At 38.3% G+C, this 26876-nt stretch overlaps 6 protein-coding genes across 8 annotated transcripts; 2 read left to right on the forward strand and 4 right to left on the reverse strand.

Moving 5' to 3' along the window:
* The first annotated feature begins 2224 nt into the window (after positions 1–2224).
* On the forward strand, positions 2225–5239 carry LOC141843064 (uncharacterized). 2 transcript variants are annotated; one of them, XM_074731087.1, is made up of 6 exons: positions 2225–2524; positions 2613–2742; positions 2868–3488; positions 3594–3780; positions 3878–3935; positions 4840–5239. In XM_074731087.1, the coding sequence occupies exons 1-6, from the start codon at positions 2448–2450 to the stop codon at positions 4844–4846; spliced, it is 1080 nt and encodes a 359-aa protein (XP_074587188.1). In that variant the 5' UTR covers positions 2225–2447; the 3' UTR covers positions 4847–5239. The 2 variants fall into 2 exon arrangements, with proteins under 2 accessions (XP_074587188.1, XP_074587187.1); XM_074731086.1 differs by lacking the exon at positions 4840–5239 and adding an exon at positions 4697–4833.
* Positions 5240–5390: 151 nt separating this feature from the next.
* LOC141843065 (binding partner of ACD11 1-like) lies at positions 5391–8010 on the reverse strand. 2 transcript variants are annotated; one of them, XM_074731089.1, is made up of 5 exons: positions 7927–8010; positions 6544–6641; positions 6374–6449; positions 6167–6250; positions 5391–6096 (listed from the first exon to the last, which is right to left on the reverse strand). In XM_074731089.1, the coding sequence occupies exons 1-5, from the start codon at positions 7930–7932 to the stop codon at positions 5509–5511; spliced, it is 852 nt and encodes a 283-aa protein (XP_074587190.1). In that variant the 5' UTR covers positions 7933–8010; the 3' UTR covers positions 5391–5508. The 2 variants fall into 2 exon arrangements, with proteins under 2 accessions (XP_074587190.1, XP_074587189.1); XM_074731088.1 differs by having other exon boundaries at positions 6544–6647; positions 7927–8006.
* Positions 8011–9216: 1206 nt separating this feature from the next.
* Positions 9217–15101, reverse strand: LOC141843296 (uncharacterized). Its single transcript, XM_074731359.1, has 9 exons — positions 14928–15101; positions 14641–14756; positions 14490–14547; positions 13533–13682; positions 12562–12772; positions 12213–12258; positions 10651–10771; positions 10406–10478; positions 9217–9778 (listed from the first exon to the last, which is right to left on the reverse strand). Exons 1-9 carry the CDS (start codon positions 15010–15012, stop codon positions 9541–9543), a joined length of 1098 nt encoding a protein of 365 aa, XP_074587460.1. The 5' UTR covers positions 15013–15101; the 3' UTR covers positions 9217–9540.
* A 2192-nt stretch (positions 15102–17293) lies between these two features.
* Positions 17294–18216, forward strand: LOC141843602 (universal stress protein PHOS32-like). Its single transcript, XM_074731654.1, has 3 exons — positions 17294–17609; positions 17676–17752; positions 17926–18216. The coding sequence occupies exons 1-3, from the start codon at positions 17294–17296 to the stop codon at positions 18208–18210; spliced, it is 678 nt and encodes a 225-aa protein (XP_074587755.1). The 3' UTR covers positions 18211–18216.
* On the reverse strand, positions 18216–19755 carry LOC141843403 (pentatricopeptide repeat-containing protein At1g74900, mitochondrial). Its single transcript, XM_074731472.1, has one exon. It carries the CDS (start codon positions 19753–19755, stop codon positions 18274–18276), a length of 1482 nt encoding a protein of 493 aa, XP_074587573.1. The 3' UTR covers positions 18216–18273.
* A 1462-nt stretch (positions 19756–21217) lies between these two features.
* Positions 21218–26632, reverse strand: LOC141843224 (cyclase-associated protein 1-like). The gene is made up of 10 exons (XM_074731270.1): positions 26354–26632; positions 25266–25434; positions 25108–25172; positions 23797–24103; positions 23564–23708; positions 23332–23441; positions 23159–23214; positions 22993–23049; positions 22187–22330; positions 21218–21488 (listed from the first exon to the last, which is right to left on the reverse strand). The coding sequence occupies exons 1-10, from the start codon at positions 26630–26632 to the stop codon at positions 21402–21404; spliced, it is 1419 nt and encodes a 472-aa protein (XP_074587371.1). The 3' UTR covers positions 21218–21401.
* Positions 26633–26876: the final 244 nt, after the last annotated feature.

Genomic DNA, 26876 nt, shown 5'->3' on the forward strand with positions numbered 1-26876 from the left:
CGAAAAAGAGAGAGAGCAAAAGATCATGATATTGCACATATTGTTCTTCTCTTTTTGCTCCAAATCTCACTATCAAGTTGGAGAAGAGGCTGATCATCTTATAAAACCAATGACAGATGCAAATTCTTTTAGTTGTGCATTCCACTGAAATAATTGAATCGAGGATTGCAAGGAACAACTAGAATGAATATAAAGGGAAAATCTTGATTTCCATGAGCAGTACAGTGCAATTCATCCCTGCAAATAAATCAAATTCTTTGAGTTAGAGCACAAGTATACATTTTGATCAGCCTTGATCAATAAATATATTATTATATTTTTGTAATTAGATGTAGTAATAATAATAATAATTTTAAAATTATATGAAAATTGGGTAAAAATCAAAAGAACATCTTAAATTTTTGTAAATTATCAAAAGGGTATATGTTTTTTAGAAAAAAAAACATCATAAGGGTGCTTCATTCGATATTTTATCCCAAGAATATTTACTTCCCGCGCTATTGTACTAGTTACGATTGACTATTACAACTTTTAGAAACTATTTGATAACTGCTGCAACATGTAACACTTAATACAATACTGTTGTAGTACTGTAGCAGTTATTTAGTAATTTTTATACGTTGTACCAATTTTTACTTAGTAGTTTTTACAATGATTTTCAAGTGATTTTAACTAATTTAAAATTATTTGGAGGAAATTTAAATAATTTTGACTAAGTTAACTAAGAGTATTTTGATATAATAGTATTCAAAATTTATGGTTTAGGATTTAAGATTTTAGAGTTTGGGATTTAACTGTTTTAAAATAATTTTGATTAATTTAAATAATTTTCATCAAATTAGTAAAAAATATTTGATATAATAGTGATTTGTATGTAGTAATTTTAATTAAAGTAAATAGTTAATTTTTTACATTGTAGTAGCTACTGAGTAACTTTATATATTATAACAATTACTGATAGCTATAATATAGTTGCATCTAAATCTTAAATTTTAAATTTTAAATACTAGTTATTCATGCTTGAGATCGCCTATGGATAAGTCACCGATGTCCTTGCCTTTGATGCTAGTGAAGTCGGGCAGGACTCGCAAGCGGAGGAGAGATGGGGTTCCTATCAGGTTGCAAAGAGAAGGACGGTGAAAATGGAGGCCAGAGGTGCCCTGGCTTAACCGCTCTGACGCTCAAGTCAGACTGTGGACTGAAGTTGGAGAAGAAGACCAAGAAATGTAGGGGAAGGAGAATATTAGCTATGAGTGTGTGTATCTCTGTCCGCAGTAAGCAGGGCCATTATATATAGAATGAGAGGAGATGTCACGTCGAAAATAAGAGGAATATTCTATCGTGGTAGTTGAGGGTCTCGTCACCCATGCTTGATACGGTACACCATATTGTATTAATGAAGTAGGTGATCTATTGTTGAATATTTTTCTGTCCTACATGTTAGTCTGATGGTAGTTCAGTAAGCTGAGTGAGGGAAGTAGTGATGCCAAAACAGAGCTGCTTGGGCAGGAGAGGAGACCATTATCTAAGAGATCGCGGATACACTCGGGAGTAGAGAGCCAGTTGAGCACCGAGTAGGCCACGGAGTCGGTTGACTAGAGGTTGAATCAGAGCTCGACCACAGAGCTAGGGTAAAGAGCTCAGGCGATCACCCCGCCAAGTGAGTTGCCAGAGTCGAGTGCTAAATCGGAGTCGAACAAGAGGTCGGACATTGAGCTAGAACGGGGAGCTCGAACACAGAGCGTGGGAGTGGAGCTCGATCGTGGAGCGCAGACTTTGAGCTCAGACTTGGAGCCCAAGCAAGTGCTTAGCTAAGTTGGTTGAAGAATTGGGCCCGAGCTAATATGGCCCTGGAGTCGGGGATGATGTCCCACGGCCATGTGTAGCCTCCAACTGGATTAGATTTTGACCTTCTTGATCAACCTATAATATTAGTATATCAAAATATTCTTTAACAACCTATCAAAATTATTTAAATTTTATTAAAATTAATTTAAATTAATCAAAATTATGTTAAAATAATTATAGAGCTACGTAGTATTATAACAATTAATTATAACTACTATAATTATTGTTAAATAACTATTGCAACAACGCTAAATAAAGAATGTTTTGAAGATAAAATATTTTTTTAAAAAAAAAAAAGAGTGCCCTGAAAATCTAGGGAGTCCTTTTAATTTTTGAACATGATAATTTTAAGAACTTTGAACGTAATTAACTCCCGATTGCTACCGATTTTTTCCACGAGCTCGTGTCCGTCAGGATCAGAATCATCAAATCCATTTTGGAGCCGCGCTGGAGTTCCCGATCCGATCATTGTCGCGCTTATCTCTCTCCCGATTGCTATCCACGATACTAACCGCCGACGAGGAGGAGAAAGGGAGGCGACGGTTTCAGTCGATAGGGATCTTTTCCGTCTGGATTTGCTCTTTTTTGAGTGGGATTAGATGGCGACGACCTTCGAACGGTGGGAGAAGGATCCTTTCTTCGCCGCCGCGGAGGAAGTCCAGAATTCCGCTGATCGGTGAGCCGTTTAGATCTATTTTCCCCCGCGTTCTTATTAGGGTTTTCCCGCCGATTAATTGTTGGCTCTTCGATTTCTCGATTGGTAGGTTGGAATCCGTCTTTAAGAAATGCGTCCACAAGCGGGAGAACGCGTCGAAGTCTGCTGGTGGAAATCGATTCTCGTCCGGCGAGCTGGAACGGGAGCTTCACACAGTTCTTGGGACGGCGAAATGGCAGGTATGTGTTGAATTCTTTGATCGATTGGTTCGAGTTTGTGTATTTCTTGTTGTTTACCTGTCCTGAGGGTTTCGTTTTGAGGGAATGGGACAAAATCGGATTTTGGTGTGTGTGTTAATTCTCAGCTCGAAGAGCTTGAACATGCCGTGAAGTTAAATGATGAGGCTTTGTCGGCTGGGGAAGATGTGAGAGCTCGGCATGGTGAATTTGTATCGGCTATTGGAAATAGGATCTTGGCAATTGAGGATTTTGTCAGGGAAACGCATCAGGAAACTGGCAAGAACACACTTACATGGGTCCAGTTGGATGAAAGTGAGCGGGATGAACTTGCTAAGTTCTTATCTAGTCCCACCGCAAAGGAAAGGAAAGAAATCATTTCATCGGCTACTAACGGGAATGACTGGAATGATTTTGCCACAAACAATAGAGAGACTTTGATTATCCGTTCGAAGAATCCTTTGGAGGATGGCAAAGTATATGCATACCCTAGATCAGCTAGCTGTGCTGGTGATCTTGGTGCATGCAAAATTACAATCCGTAGTGAAGGTGAAGATACTTCAGAGAAATCATCAGATGATCGGCCTAATCTCCCAACTCCACGAGTATTCAGCTTTTCTGTGTTGTCCAATGCACTTGATTCAAAATCAAAGATGCCGTGGTGCAAATATGAATTTAAGAAATGGACTGCTCAGAACCAAAATGATCTGATAGAATCTGTTCCATTGCGAAATCACGAATTACGTCAAGTGAGTAGTCTCTTGCCATTTTCCCCCCTACATTCATAGTTTTCTAGATTTGATTGCTTCATAAATTATCTTGAATTTTTAGAAAACCTGTTTTTGTTGCCACAGGAATACAATCCATATTATGAAAGAAGTAAGAGCAACCTGAGCCAATATGGACAAGTCACATATGCTAATTATCTTTATGGGTATCTTGGAGCTTTTCAGCGGTTACTGCAGAGGTCACAGTATCATGTTCGATATAGTTACCGTGTCAAGCTTATTCTCTGGGCAATTGCTGCTGTTTCATTGATTGGTAGGATACTTTTCTTTCATTCTTTATGCAACTTCTTTTGTTGTTTGATTATCTTGCTCGTTTAGTAAATATATACCATTTTGAACTAAACATGCAGTCATAGTCATCCTATATGCAAGCTCCTTTGGTTCAAGGAAGCAATTAAGCAGTTTTCGGTAATTCTATATCTTGTACTCTATTTTTATGCAATTATGCTTTTCTTTTTGACTAGTGCATCTGTAAAAGTTGTGTGACTTGTTATCCTAAAATTAGCAAGAAACTACTGCTACCACACCAATACCAACATTGTGAGTCCCAAATATTTGGGGCTTTACTTTGCTATTTAACCCTATATACGACTGTATACTGCTAATTTTTGTTGTACTATGAGTATATAATAAGATAAACTAGATGGACTTGGATATATGAAGCAGACTGCGACAAGGTTTAACTGTCAGTATGTTGATGGCAGTGGTGCCACACCCTTCCTAGTAGTGAATAACTGAAGTGATCAATTTGTATCTTTAGCTGACAAATGCAGCTACCTATGCATTTAGAATATTTATTTCTATTTAGCTAAGTTTCCGCAGCCAAACCGAATATTGAATGTATCTTTCTAACAAGATACAGGCCTGAAACTAACTGACCTGCCACTTCCATTACAGGAAAAAAGTAAGACAATTGCATCAAAAGTATTCTAACCAAACAAAATTCACCATGAACATTTTGAATAGGTAGTCGGAAAACTATTGTTATTAAGGCAACAATTTGGATTAATAACGTGCATGATACTTAGAACCATAGATGAAGGGGTAAACATTCATAATCTTCAAAAGTCAATGAGTATATATCCATTTTGAAAAATCCCATATGAAGGAAACTACATTTTGTTATTCGGTGGACAAGCTAAGCACATAATTTACTTTCTCCATTGCAGGAGTTAGCTAAAGATAGTGATTTCTATTATCAAATCCAAAGTATACAAGCATTCAACTCAGAGTTTCTTTTGATGTCGTTTGTAATCATTTAATGCAAGCATTTTCTTTCTTTACGGAATAACAAAAACGGTTTCGTCTCCAGATTGTGACAGTTGACAGTTTTTTCACCAAAAATGGGCCGTATGGTTGTCGATTTGAGTGGCATGGCATCAGTAAGTGGCTCTTAGTCATGTCTCTGTAATTTTTAAGCAATCAAAAGTATGATTCACAACTAAACTTTGATATGGCGTGTAGACACGGGAACTATGGGACATACAAGTTGATGGTTGACACATTAATATGAAATCCATGCAATATACTTAAGATGATCTGTTTTGATTTCCTTGCAAATTGTAACTTTACTATTTCTTGTTAAATGCTATGCTGTGACGTTCTTTAGATCAATCAGTGTTTGGCCAGAATAATTTTTGTTAACCTGGAATAGAACAGAAAAGGTCTGAACTGGGACCTATTTCGGGGATACCATATTTGAATAATTTGGGGGTTATTTTTTGATTAAAAATGACTGATGGTATTAGTGCAAGGCAGTTGATAGTTGATCCCTTGAACAGGGGCAATGAGTAGAAAATGAAAAACACTTCTGGATTAACTAGAGAAGAACAGCGAGGTAGTGATTTAACATTGACTATTGAATTGAAAACACAAATGTCGTGTGCATGTTCCATTCTGGGCGTGCCCCAGCAATGCCAAAGGATTGTACAAGCATCAAAAGAATGACTGTACAAAACAACGAAGGTCAAATGTGCACAACTCACAAGGTCCGGAGCTTCTCCTCCTCGTCCATGGAATATACAGGCACAATCGCAGGTTCACTCAGCAATGGCTCATCAAGGTGGACCTTTGCATATTGGTTCACCATCCCACCTTTCTCATTCCAGAACATTTCTTTCCTTTCTTCTTCAGCCTTCTCGACCTTCTCCCTAGTCATCATGCTAACATCCTCAGCTGCCTTCATTACTTTGCCGAGTGCACTGGAGAACCAGGATGCACCATTTGAGACGTAGGGGTTGCTCAAAATAACTGATCCAGCATTCATGGCCGTTTGCTCAGCAGTGGCGAGGGCCGACCTTGTCATCCCCGATACCTGGAATCGCTCATCCACCTCCCTGACCTTGCCACCGACCATGGCCATACCTGTGCTTAGCTTCTCACTCAGACCAATCCTCTTGTCCAGAGATGCGACGGTAGCTGAGGCAGTAGACAGAAGTTGGTGCTGCTCATCAAAGGATTTGGCTTTCTGGAGTGCATCCTTGCTCAGAACAAAACCCTTGGCCAACATGCTACTTACCACATCTTCTGCCTTCTGCACGGCCACACTGGTAGCTGAAGATTCTCCATCCTTTCAGGCATAAAAGGCAGGCAATTAAAAAACGACAAAGAGCAAAGAGTAACAAAGACACCAAACTTACTAGTGAATGCCTGTAAGCTTCAGGAGGCAACTTGTAATTTGGAGCCGATTTAACTGCAACAGCACGATCAACGATGGTTGCTCCCTGTAGTTATAGAGCAGAAACAGATCTACTATCTTGTTGTTTCAATTGGGAAAATAAAACATAAAGCACCCTTTTAAGCAGCAAGAAGCAGGAGTTTATATTGAGAGTTTAAGTTTAATTCACCGTAAGAAGAACTGCAGTATCTGCTCCCTGTGACTCTTTGAAAGTGACGTATGCACATTGAGTATTTTCTGATTCACTGCAAAAAGAAATCTCTCATTTCGCCACATCGTTCCCTAATTCATAATCTTTACAGATACCAAAAAGGTTCTAACAACGGATATAAAAATTACCTTTGCAACTCAACATAATCAATATCCCCTGAGAAGGAAAAGAATTCTTGTATATCCCTTTGAGATGCTAACAAAGAAATGTTGCTTATTTCCACTGTCTTTTGCTGGCGGAGAAGGTGAAAAGAAGAGTTCAATGTTCAGTTTTAAACAGAAAAAGCCTTAGCAGTTCCATAGTTTAATAAATATAGAATCAAATTCAACAAGAAGAAAATGATAAATCACATGAAAGAAAGAAAATAATGAGTTTGAACTACAAATAACTTTTCTAAAAACCACCACTTGGAGGAAAAAGAAGATAGTAACCATTTAATACTAATCATTCTGAAAAAAACAATCATTCTGCATCACTAACTGTAACCTGCAATTCAATGTCTGACTATACTACCAATATATTAACAGAATTCAATAAGAGATACAAGAGCATGAAACAGAAACCACAAAACAATTTATAATCAATAAGACATCCACAATACCAACTGTCTATGAAGATGATGGCACACTTATGCAACCATATAATTTTCTCTTCAATTGTAATAAAAAGATAGAATCCATCACTTCAACAGCCTCACACGATCGGTCTCCACAATCATCTATGAAGAAGTAAATCGAAGAAATTATAGTTGACCATTATGAGGAATAGTTTTCTCTTCAATGCCAGTATGATAAGTGACCATCACTCTGTAAACTAGGGTGGAATTATATTTTGTATATTAGCATGTTAAATGTAATAAGTTGTTGTCTTTACACAACGCTGTGTGACTCTTGCGGTCATGGAATAGCGGGAGTTTGTTGCACGGCTGCCCTTTTTAGCATGCTAAACTTAATAAGCAACTACCAGAGAAGAATTTGAGTAATTGGGAACTAAACGAGTAGCAGAATCGATACAAACTTCAACTTCTGCCTCAGATTTCGCAAAGCACGAACATGGGAGCTCAATGAGAGCAAATGATTGACTAGTTCATCGATGAACCACATTACGCCATTACAGGTACAGCAAGAAACGAACCCTGGGATCTAGAACAATCAGATCTACATTCACGCATCTCAACATCATGAACCAAGACGAACTTTTCCAATCCAGCCGGATTAAAACACACCGAATCAGTGGAAAGGAGTAGTGGCGTGTCCGAAAGAAGTCGCAAGTGATCACTAGCAGTCAAACTTCAGCCATGGATTTGCACTACCAAAATCAAAATCCTTGACAAATATTCAGACACGAACAATCCGGACTTCAGATCCAAGACAAGAAACATCCGATTAATTTCACCAGGAACAACTAAACGAAGAAAGCGAGAAGGAAAAAGCGAGATCCAGATTCCGGAACTGGCGTAAGAATCAGCAAAGGAGAAAGAATGTAGGACCAGCGAATCCGGCGATACTCACCGACATTTTGCGGGATCTGGAGCTCGAAATCGTCGGCGGAGAGGAAGGGGCGGAGAGAGATTTGAGTCGTCGTGACGCGATTAAACTCGCAGTGGACTAGAATTGGCTTAATGAGCGAATTGAGTTTACTAGAAGAATAATTAGGGTGAAGATTGGTCCACCGGCAAGAAACCATCACTTCGGAAGCTGCTTTCAGATTCGCGCTCACGGATTTGCCGTTTACGCGTTAAGCCATCGTGCTTTTATCTAGTTTATTGGGATTTTTTTTTCATTTTACCCTTTAAAATTTATTTTCAAATGCCCATTTTAAAGTTTTGAAATCTGTAAAATACCTTCAAAAAGTTTTGAAATTGTATTCTTTCTCTCATTAATCAATAGTGTCTTTAATTCAATTAACTGATAGTGATGGACATGTGATGTGTCTCATAATGTCATTTTTTAGCAGTCCAAAAATTTTATAGGATAAAAATAAAAATATATCCTTTATTTTTATTATCATTAAAGGTGTTGCATTAAAAAAAAATCAAGCCTTATTTTTTAAAACAATATTTTTATTTTAATACTATTGTAATAAGTATAATAATAATAATAATAATCTAAAGTAAAATTATGCTAACTTTATTAAAATTACAACATATAAATTTCGTTAAAATTAATAGACATGAAAATTTATTCATAATTAATTTAAATAGCTTCAAAATTATAAATTAAATAAGAATATTAAAATAATCATAAATCAAATAATTGACTCCAAAAATAAACAATTTAGATGTTTACATGCCTAATGTATTTTATCTAGGTCAATAAACATATTAAATATGTCAAAGATAAATTATTTTGAATTTCATAAAATCTTCATATAATCCAATATATTCAAACTTATATATGGTAAAATAAATTAAAACATATAAAATGAAATGTAAAAAATTTATATGGCCAACATATATATTATTTATAACCGACGTATTGCAACATACAATAATTAAATAAATTATGCAACTTAGAGAGGAACGGAAATTCCTTCATAAATTAATTGTAATTTCTTTCATCTTTTGAACAATTATTTCATTACGTGTAACAACACAAGCAATTTGACACCAAGTTATCTTTTTTACATTTAGAAAGCTTATCAATGATAGTAAGTTGCCACAATAAGTCGGCCATGTCTTGACTTAAGAACAAGATAACAAAGTTACTCTTAAAGTGCCACCTCAAGAATTGATACGAAGAAAGAGCATAGCCTGAGCCATTGTCACGCAGGTCCCAGAGACATTCGTATCAACAGCATGATCGACAAAATTGGATAACAGCAACGTTATCGATCAGTACGGATTACTTCACCAATGAACCTAGAAATATCAACTCCTATACAACATTGTTGCGAAGACAGAATAGCATGCAACATTCAAATTGCCCATCAAGTTTGCACGCAATACAAACAATCCTACCTCACAGTTGGGCCGAAGTGAATTGCTCCCAGTTCCAGAAAAATATCCTGAGAGTAATAACAAAGGAAACTGTTGTATGAACTGCATGCCACTCGAGGAAGTACCTTTGTTAGAGTTGCATTGTATTGGTTCTACATCTTGCATGCAAGATTGTGACGAGATATAATCAATGAGTGTAAGATGCTTCTTCTTGAATGGTTGAGCTTTGGTCCATTGATAAAGTAGTGACTTTGTGATCCTCATCCATCTTCTCATTAAAATTCTCTCTAAGGAACTCCACTGCCATAAAAGTGAAGGCAGAGGCAGGGAAATACCATATTATTCTGGGCACACTACCTTTAAACATACCACTGAGGCCTTCAGCAACCCATATTCTTTTTATAGCATCCGACCATCCGTTGTACCTGAGAAGTGCCATATTATGTGAACAGATTCTTTTTAAAGAATCTCATGAAAAGCTAATTTAATTAAAGAAATTTAATTCCCAAAAAATATCCTCCTTTATAATTATCTATTGAAGCACAGATATGTAATTGTAGTCCAACATCTTGATGTTCAGAAGAAAATAAATACTTCAGAAATTAGAAACAGTGATAATTGTTTGATGTAGTCAGTTTTTCCTTCAAATGCTACAGATTGAAGCAGTGGCAGGAGGGCAAATATAAAGGTTTCAAGAAATAGGTTGCATGAAGTTGAAAGATATTTATAATTGTGCACAAATCAGCTATTATCGCTCTTTTTTTATGCAATGACATTTATTACCAGAATTAAAAAAGTCAACAATGCTCATGAGAAAAGAAAAACTGACAAGGATTGGTATGAATTTCTGGAGATTGCCATCAACGTATAAACTGTGAGTGTATGTTTAGCTGATAAAGTTATACTGTTAGTTACCTCAAGGTCTTAGTATTAGAAGTTAAACTGTCAGTTACCTGCAGGTCTTAGTGTTAGCTACGACATTAAACTGTTAGCCAACGGTCTTAGTAATAGCTAGCTAATGTGACCTAAAGAGTAAAAAACAAGTATTCTACCTTATGGCTGATCCTTGTACTTGCAATCTTGTCTTGATCACATCGAAAGGAGTTGTAAGATATGCACTAAATCCTGCAAAAAAACAATATAGTAACATTTTGCAGCATGATGCCATGGACAATTAAATTAAATATGGAAGTTCACACAAGCTCACATAACTGTGCACATTTTAGGGAAAATAGGGTTTTCCTAATAGATGTTAAGTGTTTCATTGAATTATACACAATAAATAATAATAGCTTACCACCAGCTAATCCACCTAAAACTAGACCTTCAAAAGAACTGCCAAGATGAAGGTTGCTATTGGAAAGAAACCTCCGCTTTCCATACTCTGTCATGTCTTTCAAAGCTTCATAAAACGTTACCTGCAGGTGGCAAAATGAATATGCTCATTAGACCTAGAAATTGTCATCATGAATAAAAAAGGAGAATGCAAGTTTTACTATATGCTTGAACTAATATCCACGTACCAGAAGGTTAAAACTTCAATACTAAAATTTAGAAAGGGGGCATTAATGAAGATATCATCGATAGTACAAACATGATAGGCGGTAAAAGGAGAGCACTTCTTAAGTATTACATGATACTCTTGTGTCTGTTAACACCATAAGAGTCTAAGTTCTCAGGTACAATTCATGTTGATCCATCTTTGCACACATCAAAGTAACTCAAAAACTTCATGGTTCTTTTAGTATAAGGCTTTGTGTAGCATAATGAGGGAAGATCTAGACAAGAGAAGAATGAAAGCAGGGTTATGAAGAGAGGAGGTAGGAAAAGAACGAATCGGCAGTGAACAACACTGCTTGGGTTTGAATACTGGGGACGTTAGAGAGAAGGGAAGAAAGCAAGAACATCACAAGGGAAAGCCAAATATGGAGTATTGTTCAAATTAATTGGTTAACACATATGGCTACGTAGCAAAGCCAAATGGTAGCATGAAACAAATATCTGAACTTTCCAACTCATTTGATTACAATAATAGATCATAATTTGTCCAACTATGCTGCAACTTATTAGGATTTCAAAGTTTGATAATACTAAAATGTTCTTCAGAGAAATAGTTATAGATTTGAAGAATAACAATTAACAATAGATCTCAAATTCTAGAACCAAGCATTGCTTTGTGTAGTTCACACAAAAGAAACTCTAGACAAGAATTTACATTGAAATTCTATAGCGTTGTTATTATAGCATAGCTTAGATGCTATAATTGGCATTGCCTACATCTAATTGGAAATTGCTTGGAAAAATATGCTTTAAAACGCTTCATTCTAGAAAAAAAATAGAAAGTACAACCTTTGTAAAAGTTATATGATAAATGGGAAATGGAATAACCTCATACCTAGATGATTGTATCCAGGTTTACAATAAATGGGGCAAATATAGAAGAAAAAATAAGGGAAAAATTGGAATTTAAGGGATAGATAGGTCAGAAGTGAAGCCACAAGGCAGGTCCTAGGCAAAAAATAAGGTACCACTAAGTACAAAGATCTGACAGCCAATTGTTAGATCATTTATTTTAGATAGCAAACTACAAATGATGATCAAATAATATAATAAATATCTCTGGAAAGACCAAATAATAAGAATCAAGATGAGAAAGGAATAGAAAGATCCAAAGACAGTGCAGGTACAAACATAATTATTCACAGGACAAGAGCACCGTATAGAAGAAAAACTGAAAAAAAAAACAAAATGTCTATTCCAACCAAAGTATGCCAAGAGATATAGAGACATATGCTAAAACCAAATAAATACTTTGAAGAACCAAACCAAAAGCAAAAACATCGCAATCATGTCACCTACCATTAGACCAGCAAAAGGCACATCCCTTGCAAGTGTAGACCAATACCTATAGAAACAATGTGAAGGGCATAAAAAAGAATTCAGTGTAAAACATGTGACCAAAAAAAGTGTGGATTGACATGATAAATCATTGCACACAAAAATATATATAATAATAAAGATGAAGAATGAATATAATTTAAATCCGAAGAATCTACTCAAAAAACAAATGAATAATTTTGGCTAAACTACATAAGCACGACAAATATGTGTATTCCTACACACATGTATGAATACACAAAAAAAAACGAAAATTATCTATGGAAATGGGATCAGCATTGTACTGAAAATTAAAAAGTGAACATCATACCCTGCATATAAACCTTTTAGTCCATGTTGCTTCCAAATTGAATGGCCTGCTTGAAACATTCCAGTATAATAACCATACATTCTCTCCCCTGATTTGTGTTGGATGTTTTCTTTAGTTATAGATAATGTCCAAGATTTGCTGGTACCTTGTACCTGCATGCGCTGTTTTATGACCTCACATGGTACATAAACAAAAGAACCAAGTGTGTCTCCTGGAATAGAAAGGAATGATCATGAAGCTGTATTCCAAAGGAATTATCCATGTCTACATGTGACTATGTTGCTAGGTAAAATAATAAAATACTGTTCAAACTTATTGAAAGTCAATTGTGAATACATTGCTAGTCATGGGAAATCACAAGAAATCATTCACAAGTTTTTTTTCCTTGAAAATTCATTGGTATTGTGTCAATTGGTGAGCATGAAGTACACCAACGTAACAACTAAACTTCAGGTATTTCTCAAAATTCAAAAATGGATATTTTTCTGCTAGTCGTTAGTTAATCACAATATTCAGGCTTGCTGGAAGCAAATATCATGATGTCAATATTCATCCATACCTAGTAGCAGAATTTACACCAAACTGAGAATGAGCCGAAATGACATAAACAGTAATTAACTAAAGAGACAATTGAATTATAAAATAAGCAATTTTGTCCATGAATAGAAGCACCAAAGAGAAGCAAGCATACATGAGAGATATTCCATACAGTTTCACTAGCTTTTTAATAATCCAAATTAATTTTAGCAATTTCAAGTTTTAATTCTGAATCCCATTTGATACAATTTTGCAGAAATTAATACTCTGTAATGAAAATGATGTAAAAATTAGAAACATAGTACAGGATTTTCTTTTTCTATTGAGATGTCATCTTTGTACTAGATATTATGAAGCCAATAATAAAAGGACAAGTAAATGCGGAAATAATTCTTAATATTGCTCGTTTTAAATGAAATGACAACGTTACTTACCAATCGCCCCTGCAATGAAGTGAGACCAATGAGTGCTAAGTCTGGGATTTACTTCCTCCAACCAAGTTTTAGTGGATTCTATCACACCAAAGTAAGTGGCACCAGTTGCTAATGATCCACTTACACCAGGAGTGACCCCTCTATAAAACCCTGTAGAAAGGTGAGTATATATGTTATGCATACATATATTAATAGAACTGCAAGATAATTTTTGCCTTATCAAGAATTTTTCCCCCATTCTAGGAAAAAGAGAATCTGCAAAGTGAAGAGAAATATAGACATTTTTTCCACCACCTTTTGCTTCTTCTCTATAAAAAAATTATTTTATACAAAGAAGACAAAAATTCCATAAAGAAAAAAAAACAAATCATCAGAATGCATGTGTTTTCTTTGTTGGAAAATTTTAAGCAAACACAATTTCACAAATTGAAAAACTAAGAATTTTTTTCAAAACAAATGCATCCTAAGATTTACTCAGTAAACAATTCCACACATGTCAATTTAGTTCTTTGCAAGATGGAAACTAAATCATAAAATATGTCTGACTTGTTGTGCATACTCATCTAGTATTTCAACACATATTTCAGAAGAATCTGTCAAACACACATCCTGTGAAGAGCTTAAATATTGCATCTTTTGAAGTTAAATAATGATGCAAGCATTATATATAGTTCATCAACTGTCTTCTGTATATTATGTGAAAAAACAAAGGGCTGAAGAAAGGTGCAACTTCAATGCTCTATAGGCTATGTCATTGAGGGTATCATAAATATCCAACTGGTATGGACACACAATTAAATTTATCCAAGTATCTATATCTTAGATAAGCCATGGTTTAACTTAACAAACCAAAGAACTATATGTAATTGGGATCATTGAATGCAAAAGAGAATCTTATACTAATAACAAAAAGAAAATTAATTTCCTAGTCATGAAAAGCACACAAGAATTATATACCTCTTAGTCCATCGGACACCCACACAGTTCTGGCCATCTGCATGATATTCTTCTGAGCCTGATTAAATTAAACAATAAAAATCAGGAACAAGGCATATTCTACAAGAAAATCCTTTGTGAAGCTCACTTACAAACATCTACATATCCATACCTGATTGCCAGAAATAACGGCCTGGCTCTGGATTCTTGTTTTCAGGGTGTCGATTGGGTGCATCATACCCTCACCAAATCCACCAGCCAGTGCTCCCCACAAGAACTCCCTCCACACTGAATCACAAAATAGCAATGACCATAACTATACAAGTCAAAGCAATTCACGTTAAGTGGGAAAGTTCGAAACCCGATCACGTTAAGTGTGAAGTAAGAAATTACACCAAAGAATCCAATGACCCTGGAAACATGACAAGATAGTCACTCGGGATTAGAGAGAGCGCTTACCAAAGAAGTCGCTGAGTGGCGGCCGTGTGGGAGAGCAGATCGCCGGATCTCCTATCACATTTGGGTAGGATGACGATAGAGCCATAGCATCGCCTGTTAATGACGTTAACTTTCCTCCGCCTCCTGCTCGAGCGTGCACCAGCCGCTGCCTTTCGTTAGGGTTTCTGTGGTTGCTCCGAGTCTCCGACGCCGACGACTAATGAGTTCTGTTTTTGTTAACAACCGCCTCCGCAATTCATTTTACAATTAACAAGTTCAAATTTACTTAAGCTACCTAATTTTTTTAAATATTTAAATCACATATTTTATTTTTAAAATTTATAAATTGCATATAATCAAATCGATTTTAAAATTGCAGTCATGTTGATTTCATACCATAAATTCATTAAATTTTAATAAAAATATAATTTGTTGGTAAATAAAAAAATTAACAGCAGTCAAAATTTCTAAAACATGAATATTTATTTATTTATTTTAATCACTCACCTAATTTATTACTATAAATTGAAGAAAAAAAAACAATTCTCACGTTCTCTTTTTTATATTGTCAAAATATCTCTGTTTGGATTGCACTTTATTTTTCCCTTAGTTGGTATCACTTGTCCGATCCTTATTAGATTAAGAGTAATTGAACTGATGACATGAAAATTTTTCATTAAGATAAATCGAAAACACTCGTAGTAAAAAAAAAAAAATCATTGGAGAATTTAGCCATATTCTCCTTAATTGACGGGACGGAGTCAAATCAATGTCTATCTTTTATCCAACACCGACAAATAATGAATCTCGAGGACATTATTCATAAAGCATAATGCCATGTTAATCAACAAGTCAAACAGGGTTGAGTGATTACTGCGACACAGATTTACTATAGTGGTAAAGATTAAATCTTAACGAAATTGAGTATTCTAGCCGGATGTTGTGGATGGTCAAGCCACCAATCAATCAATCTTTAACTCATGCACCGCTACTCCTACCGACGAAGGAACCTGAGAAGAAGCGAACGAATAGAATTAGTCTGGGTGTCGGAGATTTCCGACAGACCACTTCGACGTTCAAGTCAATATTGGAAGAAGAAGAATCAGAATGAGAAGTTGATGAAGCTCAAAATGAGAGAAGTTTTTCATACTTGCAATAAAGTTTATATACTTACGGGAAGGAATATTCACGTCGATATGGGGGCAAACCTCTATCGAGGACAAAGGGGACTAGTTCTGACGATGGCCATCAGGTGGCCCTTGACATGAAGCATTTGGGAGATCAAGTTTGCTAACCTCGTAACTACCCTGTGGCTCAACAGTGCTATATTATTCTTGTCTTTTAGCTGTAAGCACATACACGAGGAGATCTAAGGAATCAAGTTTGACAATCTTGTAACCGTCTTGATCCTTTGGCAAGGCTTACATGGTTGAGGGATTTTGGTAACTTCTAGGTCGAGGTGGGACAGACCAAGATGGTCGAGATCGGGATGACTAAGAGATCGAGATACTCGAGGCTCAAGATGGCCGAGAGACCGAGATAGTGAATAGTGGAGGTCAAGATGATCAAGATCGGGATAGCCAAGAGATCGAGAGACTGAGATAGTCGAGATCGGGATGGCCAAGAGACCGAGAGACCAAGATGGTTGAGGTCGAGGTCGAGGGCCGAGAGACTGAGATGGTGAAGATCGAGAATAGTTGAAAGATCGAGATGATCAAGGTCGGAATGCCCGAGAGATTGAGATGGTCGAGATTGGGATGAGGGTGATAGTCCACCTAAGGTTGATTATTGACTTTCTGACTTGACATATCAGCCTGCTCTTTGACTTTTGCTGCCACATAAAACTAATCAAGCTCCGCCACATCACCGAGACAATGTCCTCCCCATAGTGATCAACTATAATTTTTCGATTTATCTCTTCATAGATGATCGTAGAATTGTTGGGATGATAAATTCCTATTTTACTGTAATAAATTTTAGTCGCCTAACTTAGATTCCACCTTTGCTGTAATTAATCATAGTCGTGTAACTTATTGTAAATTTTAAATATTATTAAAGAAAAATACATTTTGAAGGTGTATCTCTTTCAACCATCTCTCTTTCCCTAAAGACTACTGGTTAGGATTCGGGTGGCACTGTAAAATCTTGACCCGAATCCAGTCGCCATTTAGCCGGGGGAGATTCATAATCATGAGCCCTACGTGATGGGCGGCATCAAGAAAAAAGCGACGAGGCAGCTAGCAGAGCCTCGCTTAGGCGACACCATGACCGGCCTTGCCCAAAGCAGCTTCGAGGTGGACCATCGCCCCACCTGCTCCCTTTCCCTTTTTCCTCCCTCGCCAATCGCATCCCTCCCTCTTCATTCACCCAAACGGGCATCCGCGACGATGGGCCGCAGCAGCAGGACCAGCCCCCGCCTGCCCGGCTTCTGCTTCAACCGCATCGCCGGCCGCGTCAGGGTCCGCTCCCCGCCGCCCGGCGAGAGCAAGCCGCCTCCTCCTCCGACCGACAATGCGGTGGAGCCCGAGCCCGAGCCCGCTGAAGAAGAGGCTGAGGTCGCCGCGATCGGCCGGAGGAGGATCATGATCGTGGTGGACACCAGCCCGGAATCCAAAACGGCGATGCTCTGGGCGCTCTCCCACGCGGTGCAGACCAGCGACTGCGTCGTCCTCGTCAACGCCGTCAAACCATCCTCCAAGCACGGTGAGAAGTGGATTTGATGAGAATTGGAGCGAGCACAGGAGTAACCAAAATCTACGACGTTTGCAGGCGATCGATCGAGCGATTCCAAGTCTCATGAGCTCCTCCATTCCATGAAAAACATTTGCCAAGCCAAAAAACCAGAGGTTAGTGAAAAGAAAAAAAGGTGTTCTGTTCCTGAATAACTAAAAACACTCTGTCCTTTATCATGCAACTAAAATTTATGCTTTAGCAGAGGCGGAGTGACCAGCTCTGCCGATGATGAGAACGTTTCCAAGTCTTCCGTGAAAGTTTTGTTTTGTTTTTTAATGTGCGTCAGGTTGCTGTAGAGGTATCGGTGGTGGAAGCGACGGAGCGAGGGGCGGCGATCGTGGAAGAGGCGAGAAAGCAAGGGGCCTCCCTCTTGGTAATGGGGCAGAAGAGGAGGTCCTTCACGTGGAGACTGGTCATGCTCTGGGCCGGCAACAAGATCTCCGGCAGCGTCGCTGACTACTGCGTGCAGAATGCGACGTGCATGGCGGTGGCGGTGAGGAGGAAGAGCAGGAGAGGCGGCGGCTACTTGATCACCACCAAGCGGCACAAAGATTTCTGGCTTCTGGCTTGATTGAAATTCGCCTGGGTGCTTACATTAATTGATTGATTGAATTGATTAATGCTCCATTTGCTGTCACAATCTAATATGCCGATCAAGGCATTTATGTTTCTCCTGCAATCTCAGAAGACCTTTGGCAAACTCCTGATTCCCAGTTACTAACAGACCATTCAAGACACGATTGAACATGAACTTCCTAGGCAAATGACCCCTCTCCACCATCTCCATCACCATCTTCCCAGCTAGTAGCATGTCCTCAGGCCGTCTCCTCGAGAACATTGCACTTATAATCACATTATAAGTGTCCAGATTTGGCAAACAGCGCTCCTGCTCGTGCATTCTCCTAAACAGCTCCAGGCCTTTCTCAAACTCGCCCTCCTCGAGCCAATGCCTTATCAAAAGGTTAAACGTCTGCACATTTGGCTCGCAGTTGTCATGCTTCATCCTTTGGAAAAAATCCATCGCTTCATTCATCTCCCCGGCATGGCAAAGCCCTCGAATCAGCAGATTGTAAGTAATTGTATTAGGAGTGTAACCCTTCCTCGCCATTTCATCAAACAACAAGATGGCATCTTTAACACAGCCCTTTATGCAATTTACCTGGATCAACGCATTGTATGTTGCCACTGAAGGCAAGCAGCCCTCGGAAATCATTTCATCGAACACCTTGCGAGCTTTTTGTAGCAGCCCGGCAAAGCCAAGCCCATGCACCATCGTAGTGTACGAGAAGACATCAGGCCGGCATTCCAAATCACCAGGACCACCCCTGCGTCCTCTCTTCTTCATCTGCTTGAAGAATTGCATCGCCTCATTCACCTGCCCTGTCCTGAAGAACCCCTTAAGCAGAATGTTGTAAGTGTTCTTCGTCGGCTCGATCCCGGAGTCCACCATCTCACGCAGCACCTCGAGCGCTTTGGGAGTGCGCTTGATCCGACACCATCCGTCCGCGATGATGTTGTAGGTCACGGCGTCAGGGCGAAACCGGCCGCGGAAGACCTTGAGAAGGGAGGTGGCCTGTTGGACGCGGCGGGACTTGCAGAGGGCGTCGAGGAGCGTGTTGAAGGAGGAAAGGTCCTGGGGGCACCCTTGGTGGTGCATGGAGAGGAAGGTGCGCAGGGCGCGTTCGGGCTTGCCGGCGCCGACGTGGCGCTCGAAGAGGATGGCGAAAGTGCGTGGCGAAGGGGGGATGGCGAGGCGGGCGCGGCGGGAGAGGAGGGAGGCGACGACGCGGCGGTCGCGGAGGCGCGCGGCGAGGTCCACGGCGTGGTCGAAGGAGGAGGCGGCGGGGCGAAAGGAGGGGAGGAGGAGGAGGGCGCGGAAGAAGAGGAGGGCGCGGGGACCATCGTTCCAGAGAAGCTTGAGGACGCGGTCAACGAGGTGGGGCTGCCACGGGGAGGCGGGGAGGCGGCTGGACAAGGTGATGTGGTCGCCGGAATGGGCGAGGACGAGGTGGGCGACGAGGGAGGGGAACTCGAGTCCTCCTTCCGGTTGAGGTTGGATTCGGCAATGGGGGTAGTTTCTGCTGCGACAAGAGCTGAGGCGGAACGGGAATGGCATAGTGGAAGCGGGAGATGGAGCGGCTTTGGATTTGTAGGATTTTATAATGAGAGGCGACCGGCCCAGCCCATTAAAATTATCCCTCTACCATCAAAATCAAAATAAATTAAATTCAAAAACACAAATAACAATCCACACACAATGACCCAACGTAACAGTGATTCAACTGTCTCAATGATTTGTGAATTTCGAACCCTAAGTGCTTGAAGAGGAGCCCCAAAATGTATTTACCATTGCATTGTTAATAAAATTAATAATGTTAGTGAGTTGATGAGTTATCACATTTTAATTAAGGATGAAAGTGATTATAGAAAGTGTCCATATTCAATGTATTTGGTTGTAATTGAGTTAGTGGATGAGAAATAATAGGAAATGATTGTAATGTGAAGTTAGTGGTTAACGTTGAGGTGTTAGTGGAGTTAGTGGGTCATTAGTATTATGTATTAGCCTATAAATAGGCTACTTCTTTATCAATGAAGTGTGTCTGAAAATTTTAATTTTATCCTCTTTGTGTGTCCTCGACTCCCTTATTTATTTTCTTAACATGCACTGTGTAACCCGAGGACTTGGTGTTCTTGCGTGATATCGCTACGAGATGAGTCATCAGGCGATTAGCCTCAGGGATGACTAGATCTCCTAAGAATTTGAAAGGAGAGAGACGCCTAGAGAGCTTATGAATCTTAAGAGTAAAAAATAAAAGGTTAGAATGGAGATCAGAGGTTTCTAGCTCAGCCATTCCGACGTCCAAGTTAGACATCCGACGGAGGATTCTTCAAGAGGAATAGTAGTTGAGGTTAGGAAAAAAGTGAGAATAAATGTTTTGTACCTTCATTCACAAGGGAAGACTCCTTTTATAGGATGTATCAAGGGCAGAGTGTCAGGTCCGCAGTAGAAAAAATGTCCCATCATTTACATCTCATATCGTAAAAGATTATACATTAATCACAAATCGTGGGGACGTCGCTTAGTGCATCATGTGACCTACACATACTATACCAATCCACATGTTACTCATGTTGTTATTGGGTATCAGAGGGTTCAACTTGCTAAGGCAAGGGGGTGTTGGATTGAGAAAGCCGAATCACCTAAGAGTCAAACTCTTAGGACGACTGGTGAGTCGGACTCCTAGGACAACCGGTCAATTGGACTTCAAAGATAACTGATGAGTCGAGCTTCAAGGATGACTGATGAGTCGGGAGATTATATTCATCTCTTCGTTCTGATGTATCTCTTTTCCCGTGGGACAAGGTCTGACTTCCTTATCTCAGGTGAGGATGTCCATAACATTGGATTTGCCGGATTTAGTCACCAGTTGGGTGGATTTGATCGATTACTTATTTCTTTACACGTGATTTTTCAATAAAAGCAATCCATTAAACCACCACGATCACAAGCAAAAAACTTCAACCATTAAAACAAAACAATAAAATGCCAAAATGGGAAAAGAGCAGCTCTGAGAAAGTACAGGGAATGGTATGCTCGTCCTGAAACAGAAGATTTCTCCTCCACGGACAAAATAAAAAACAGTTCATAAACAAAATGATATGTCCGGATTGATCGACCAACAATTGATGTGTTGGGTAATTGAACTCCCAACAAATCCAGAATACGTGTTATTTCCGAGGGGCGTAGTAAAAAAAAAATGTTCAAGCTCCAGAATGAGAGACTGGTGATGTTGTGAACTGGCCATCTTTGTAAGTGTGGATAAACTGCTGGGGCAAGGGGTGCTCTACCTACAACAATCATTAGGAGAATATTAGAAATACAGGTATGAATGAAACACAGTGTTCATCTTCTAATCTTCTTCGAGTTGATTCGACTCTAGACTATGAGTATAGAAACTTAGCTATTGATTTTAAGACTTGAATAAGTATAAAAAATTATAGTGGTAAAACAATCTTTCACATTGTTTATGGCTATTGATTTTTAAGACTTATCATGACTACAGCTTTTGTGTGAACTACAAAAGATGATCGAAATAATGGTTGATATAGATACAACTTGCTAGGTAAGATATCAAATAAATATCTAACTCAGAATAAATTGCTAAACAAAGTCCTACTATAAAATCCTGGAACAAGGGTTGGATGAAAAATCCTGATTCTTTATGAGCTCCCATTAACAATGAATATAACCAAGTAAGAAACACACTCTTATTGAAGAAAAAGGGAACTTCTCACTATTGTACAAGGAAAACATAATTTGACCAATATGTTTTTTTATCAGAGATGTCTTAATTATTTCTAAAATTAAGCAGAATCAGCAAAAAAAAAAAATACTATAGAGGTTGTTGGGAAAGCAACTTGGTATTGAATTTAAGTTCAATTTTCAAACTTGCAATTGAAACTCAATAAAGAAAGAGGTAGTAAAATAAGACAAAAATATAATTACATTGGAATAGCTGGAACATCAAGAAATTGAAGAATCTTACCCAGTCATTATCAGGACCAGCGCCTGGGACCAATACATTAATGTCACTTGACTTAGCTGTAGTTATAGAAGCTCCAAGTGAATCACTGCTCAGATACAATTGGCAGCCAGAAGTATTGTCTATCGATATAGTTGGTGCAGAACACTGGATACAAAAGCATAATTCAGAAAAGTGACAACATAACAATACTAGTAAACTAGAAAACTAAAGACAGTCAGGAAGGGATCTACAGTGCAAATGTTTAAGAAATCTACTCAATTGGCTTCCAGTTATAATTACGAATTATATGTATTGGTTTTATTATCATTATGAAGCCATAAAACTTGTCTCTACTACATGCGTTCTTCTTAGTATGTTTCAGGAGTGGAGCAAATTCAAATATAGGATGAATGGATCAAGTTTCTACAGCACTAAAAGAAATAACAAAACGACTTTGAAATTTATCATTTCTAGAACTGGCAAACTAAAACATGGGATATGCAGCTGCATTTACCAAAATATACAGACAGTCAATGATGGAATATTGTCATAGGCAATATCACCCCTCTAACATGTATAAAGCTTATCCAACATTCCTCAAGCTAGAACGCAGATGTTTTGCTTTAGTTTCTTATTTTATGTTTTTCTATTGTTGAATTTTTATTTCACATGTTTTTATTTATGTTTGATGAATCCATCAGTATAAAATGCTCAGTCTGACTATTCTGATCCAACCCCCAATTTTCTAGAAGTGATCCCAATGTAATACACTTTAATAATTCCAGCTTCTGGAAATCCAAAAAAAAACACAAAAAATGTTATCGTACCTGACATTGCACTTCAACACCATCGCAATTCACAATTTCAAAAGCAGCTACAACCTCCTAAAGACAAGCAAGAAGAATAAATAAATAAATAAAACACCATATCTCCATTGTTGTATTGATACAAGGTGATTGAGGAAGTTTATGCACAAGCACATTTTGTACTAACCGTGAACAAGACCCCCATCTTGGTGCATTTATCAACAGTTATGTTGTTCACTTTTCCTGCAAAACAGGGTGCAAATAAATAAATAAATATCAAAATGGGACTATATTACGTTTCTATATGTATAAATTATAGCAAATTACACCAAAACTCAAGATAAAAAAATGAAGAATTGCCTTTGACTTGTAAAACTGAATCCTTGCACCCATATATGTATACAGATTGCTTTGTGTCGCAGTCTTCAATAATCAAGTTCTTATTTCCAATGTGATTTTCAACTGCCCACCTGCCCAAAATATATTTTAAACAAGAATTTCCAAGAAAAAATGTTGAACATAGAAAGACAAGGAAACTGAAAACTAGTAAAGCTAAAGATTGAGAAATTTAGGAAGTTGAAGCTAGCCTCACTTGCGTCCCATTTGGAGCTCCAACTTGGGGGGTACTTTGGCGTTTGTAATGGAACTGGCATGACTGCCTTTTTCAGCTGACACCACTACACCAGTTCTATCAACTCGGTTTTTACTCTTCATATCATCTGTAACTTTTCTCAGGCCTAAGAAATAGGGAACAAAATCAGTACATTGGGCTATCACCAGGTTAAGGAAATGGGAAAACAAAAACTGAGACTTTAAACAATGTACCACTAGTTACTGATTTTCCTGAGCTGATTTCTGCAAAGACAGCAGACATTCCTTCTCTAGGACGTGATTGTACAGTTCCTGAGGAAATAAGTGAACCTGTTGGAGGTGGTGGTGCACTAGGGGTGTTTGGTGTAGGAGCTTTTAAGCTTGAAGAAGATGATGGCAACGTAGACACAGCTGTACCCCAAGCAGGACCCAAGGGATAGAAGTTCTTTACATAGTCATGCAAGCCAGGTAAATACAACTCCTTCAATGATTTTGCCCAATTTATATGTTCTGGTTCCTTGTTCTTGTACTCCACAAGAATCTAAATATTCAAAAGGGGATATCATTTCACTCGAATATAACGAAATTGATGAATAAAACCCACTAGGTGATAAATAGATTATAACAAGACGATTATAGTGAGGTAACTGGTAAAGGAATAAGAAATTCCCTTATCAAAAAGAAGAACATAGAAATTTGTCGTACTATATTTGTTAAGTCTATGACTTATAGACTAATATATTGAGTCATGCATTAGATTATAGTTATAAAATTATAGGACTCGATGAGCCTGGACTAGGTTAGGAACTAAATAAACTTAGTGTTAGGACTTCAACAAAACTACTTTTGCAAAGTATAACATACTGGATTTAGACAGGTATTGGATAAACAATTCATTGAAAGTGGCTAAGGCTTATCAGTCATGCAAAATTGTCGATTCTGTTTAGGACTGTTGTGGCAAACAAAAGCTAAGGGAGGTGTGATAAATTGGAGAGTCCATCAGAAGTTCTCATCAATAGGGTTTATGTGAACAAATGGTTGTGTATTTTTCTAATTGCAGAAGATACAGCACTTGTTGGCCACTTTGTCAATCACTAAAATCAACCTTTGATTGTCAAATATTGGGGTTCAATAGATTATGAAGATAGAACTACTAATTTGACTATAAACAACCACACACTAAAATAGCATGGATACTAATTCCATAAGAATAGGAAGCAATATATATATCACAAAGCACATTGATATGCTTCCCCATCGTAGTAGTAGGATTCTTGAAAATATGAGAGATAGGGAACACAAAATGAATGTATACTTTCTATAGTTCAAATCCCTTTTTATTCATAAAAAAACTTTATGTGCAAATCTGACTGCTTTAGCTTATGGCTTATCCAAAGAAATTTTCCATCCCCAAACAAACTTCAACTATCCATGTTAACCATAAAAGGAAATAGAGAATGATGAAATAAATGAATCTTGATTCTTAATCTAAAAAGTCTTTGTCAGTGATTGCTATATACACCAAGTTTTCAGCTCTATTCTTACCTTATTACTGTAGAATTCTGCCATCTGCCAGCTTTCTTCCACGTGTGCAATTGGCATTCTCATGCCTGGATGTTTGCATATTTAAGGATTGAGTCAAGAATCATTTGTTGAGAAATTAGTATATACGCCACAAGAACAAGGAATACTAGTACACTAACCACAATCTTTTCCTGTGTAACCTATCCAAGCCAGAGCTGTTAAACCATCAGCAACTGCCTTCAAATGGTTGAAATATTCAGATCGTTTTCCTTCTGTCAGGTGATTGGCTTTGGCAATCACATTATTAAGCGGCTTCAAAAAATTTGCCATACCAGCAACACCTGGATTCTACAGGCATTGACTGAAATTTCTAAGCTCCATGGAAATCTAGCAACTAGATAGATTATAGAGAAAGCCCACACTCACAAGGAAAAAATATTTGACTAAACTAATAGAAAATAAGGAATGTAAAATGCATGGAAGAAGTTAGTAAGAAATGAATCTGAAAATTGAAGCTAAATGCCAAGTTACAGGGCAAAATGTTGTATTGAGGTAGTAGAAATAGTATATAGTGTATACAGAAGGGACAAAAACTATTGGTACAATATCACTTTGATTCCCATATAGAAATATTTTCAAATGTATAACACTATAATTTACATTCTCAGTCATTTGAAGCTGTAAAACTGAGCAACTAAGAACCTTTTACACCAGAAAAACATAGCAGACTCAGGCAAGCACCAGTCAATAACTTATATTGTCAAAATTGGATCTAGTTAATTTGTTGTAGGTCATCGATGCAAATATACATTGCAAATAATGTTTCTTAGACTGTCTTCAACAATTCAGAAGAAACAAAATAAATAGACTAATTTGTGTTCCATTCTGCAAAGACAGCAAGAATCTTCCCTCAGGTTTCACTATCAGAGGTGAAGTCATATGGAAGAACGTGGGGATCGATTGACCTTAAAAAATTTCGATTTCAATATAATAAAAAAATATATTTTTTTTAATATTCAGGAAAGGTGTTCACAATTTATCATTGCATACATTATTGAAAAAAAAAATCTCACCTTGCCAGTGTTCCTGATGGCACAAGAGTAATCACTCAACACAAACAAAAAGAACATAAAATTATATGAATTCCAAAAAAACAAATGAAGAAAAGTGAACAGATACATAACTTATACACACTTGAAGAAAAATGGAATGCAATGGAGAGCGATCAGGAAACAGTAAATAGAAACTGTGTTGGATGCAGACCGACCTGGCAGTTCTGGGAATCGATGATAAGCAGCTTAAGCACCGAGAACGCCTCCTCCACCACCTTCGTCGCGTAGAGAACCTCCCCACCGATCTTACCCGCGGCTTCCAAGACCCGTCCCAAGAAACCCGAAACGAGGTCGTCGAGCGCGGCGATGGACGGATCCAGCGCCGCGTCGTGGGAAATGCCTCTGGACGACGCCTTGGGGGCGGGTGGCGCGACGGAGAGCACCTCCAGCCGCGCCACGGCGGACTCCAGCCTCGTCAACAGCTCTTTCTCCATCCTTCCTTTCCTAGGGTCGGAGCCGAGGATCGACCTTTCTCCTTGCGTCTTCCACCAAGGCGGGAACCTCTCCTCGACGCGATCGATGCGAGTGAAGCGCGATGGTCTGCTCGCGTTTGGCAAGGGGAATGGTTTGTTTGAGCTCGATCCGCGAGTTCCGTTCGCGCGGCTTTCCTGGAGACCCGCGCTTTTCGGGCGTTGAAACTAACCGAACCCGAATCCGACTCCGAATGTCCAGATTTGG

Source organism: Curcuma longa, chromosome 12 (assembly GCF_044706935.1).
Source record: "Curcuma longa cultivar G26 ecotype Majalengka, Jawa Barat chromosome 12, ITB_CL_G26_1.1, whole genome shotgun sequence".
Taxonomy (NCBI): domain Eukaryota; kingdom Viridiplantae; phylum Streptophyta; class Magnoliopsida; order Zingiberales; family Zingiberaceae; genus Curcuma; species Curcuma longa.

Bases quoted from the DNA above. Each gene is read 5' to 3' on its own strand.
- LOC141843065 (XM_074731088.1), bottom strand. The intron at 6,450-6,543 runs GTAATTTTTATA...TTCTTTTTGCAG, and splicing joins GATTATGTTGAGTTGCAAAG to TGAATCAGAAAATACTCAAT. The intron at 6,251-6,373 runs GTGAATTAAACT...CTATAACTACAG, and splicing joins ATACTGCAGTTCTTCTTACG to GGAGCAACCATCGTTGATCG.
- LOC141843296 (XM_074731359.1), bottom strand. From the start codon at position 15,012: ATGGCTCTATCGTCATCCTACCCAAATGTGATAGGAGATCCGGCGATC. The intron at 12,773-13,532 runs GTAAGTAACGTT...TTTCTATTCCAG, and splicing joins CTTCATTGCAGGGGCGATTG to GAGACACACTTGGTTCTTTT. The intron at 10,772-12,212 runs GTAGGTGACATG...TGCCACCTGCAG, and splicing joins TGCCTTTTGCTGGTCTAATG to GTAACGTTTTATGAAGCTTT.
- LOC141843224 (XM_074731270.1), bottom strand. From the start codon at position 26,632: ATGGAGAAAGAGCTGTTGACGAGGCTGGAGTCCGCCGTGGCGCGGCTG. The intron at 23,442-23,563 runs GTGAGGCTAGCT...TATTTTGGGCAG, and splicing joins GAGCTCCAAATGGGACGCAA to GTGGGCAGTTGAAAATCACA. The intron at 23,050-23,158 runs GTTAGTACAAAA...GCTTGTCTTTAG, and splicing joins AGATGGGGGTCTTGTTCACG to GAGGTTGTAGCTGCTTTTGA.
- LOC141843403 (XM_074731472.1), bottom strand. From the start codon at position 19,755: ATGCCATTCCCGTTCCGCCTCAGCTCTTGTCGCAGCAGAAACTACCCC.
- LOC141843064 (XM_074731087.1), top strand. From the start codon at position 2,448: ATGGCGACGACCTTCGAACGGTGGGAGAAGGATCCTTTCTTCGCCGCC. The intron at 2,525-2,612 runs GTGAGCCGTTTA...CTCGATTGGTAG, and splicing joins GTCCAGAATTCCGCTGATCG to GTTGGAATCCGTCTTTAAGA. The intron at 3,781-3,877 runs GTAGGATACTTT...CTAAACATGCAG, and splicing joins TGCTGCTGTTTCATTGATTG to TCATAGTCATCCTATATGCA.
- LOC141843602 (XM_074731654.1), top strand. From the start codon at position 17,294: ATGGGCCGCAGCAGCAGGACCAGCCCCCGCCTGCCCGGCTTCTGCTTC. The intron at 17,610-17,675 runs GTGAGAAGTGGA...CGACGTTTGCAG, and splicing joins CAAACCATCCTCCAAGCACG to GCGATCGATCGAGCGATTCC. The intron at 17,753-17,925 runs GTTAGTGAAAAG...AATGTGCGTCAG, and splicing joins GCCAAGCCAAAAAACCAGAG to GTTGCTGTAGAGGTATCGGT.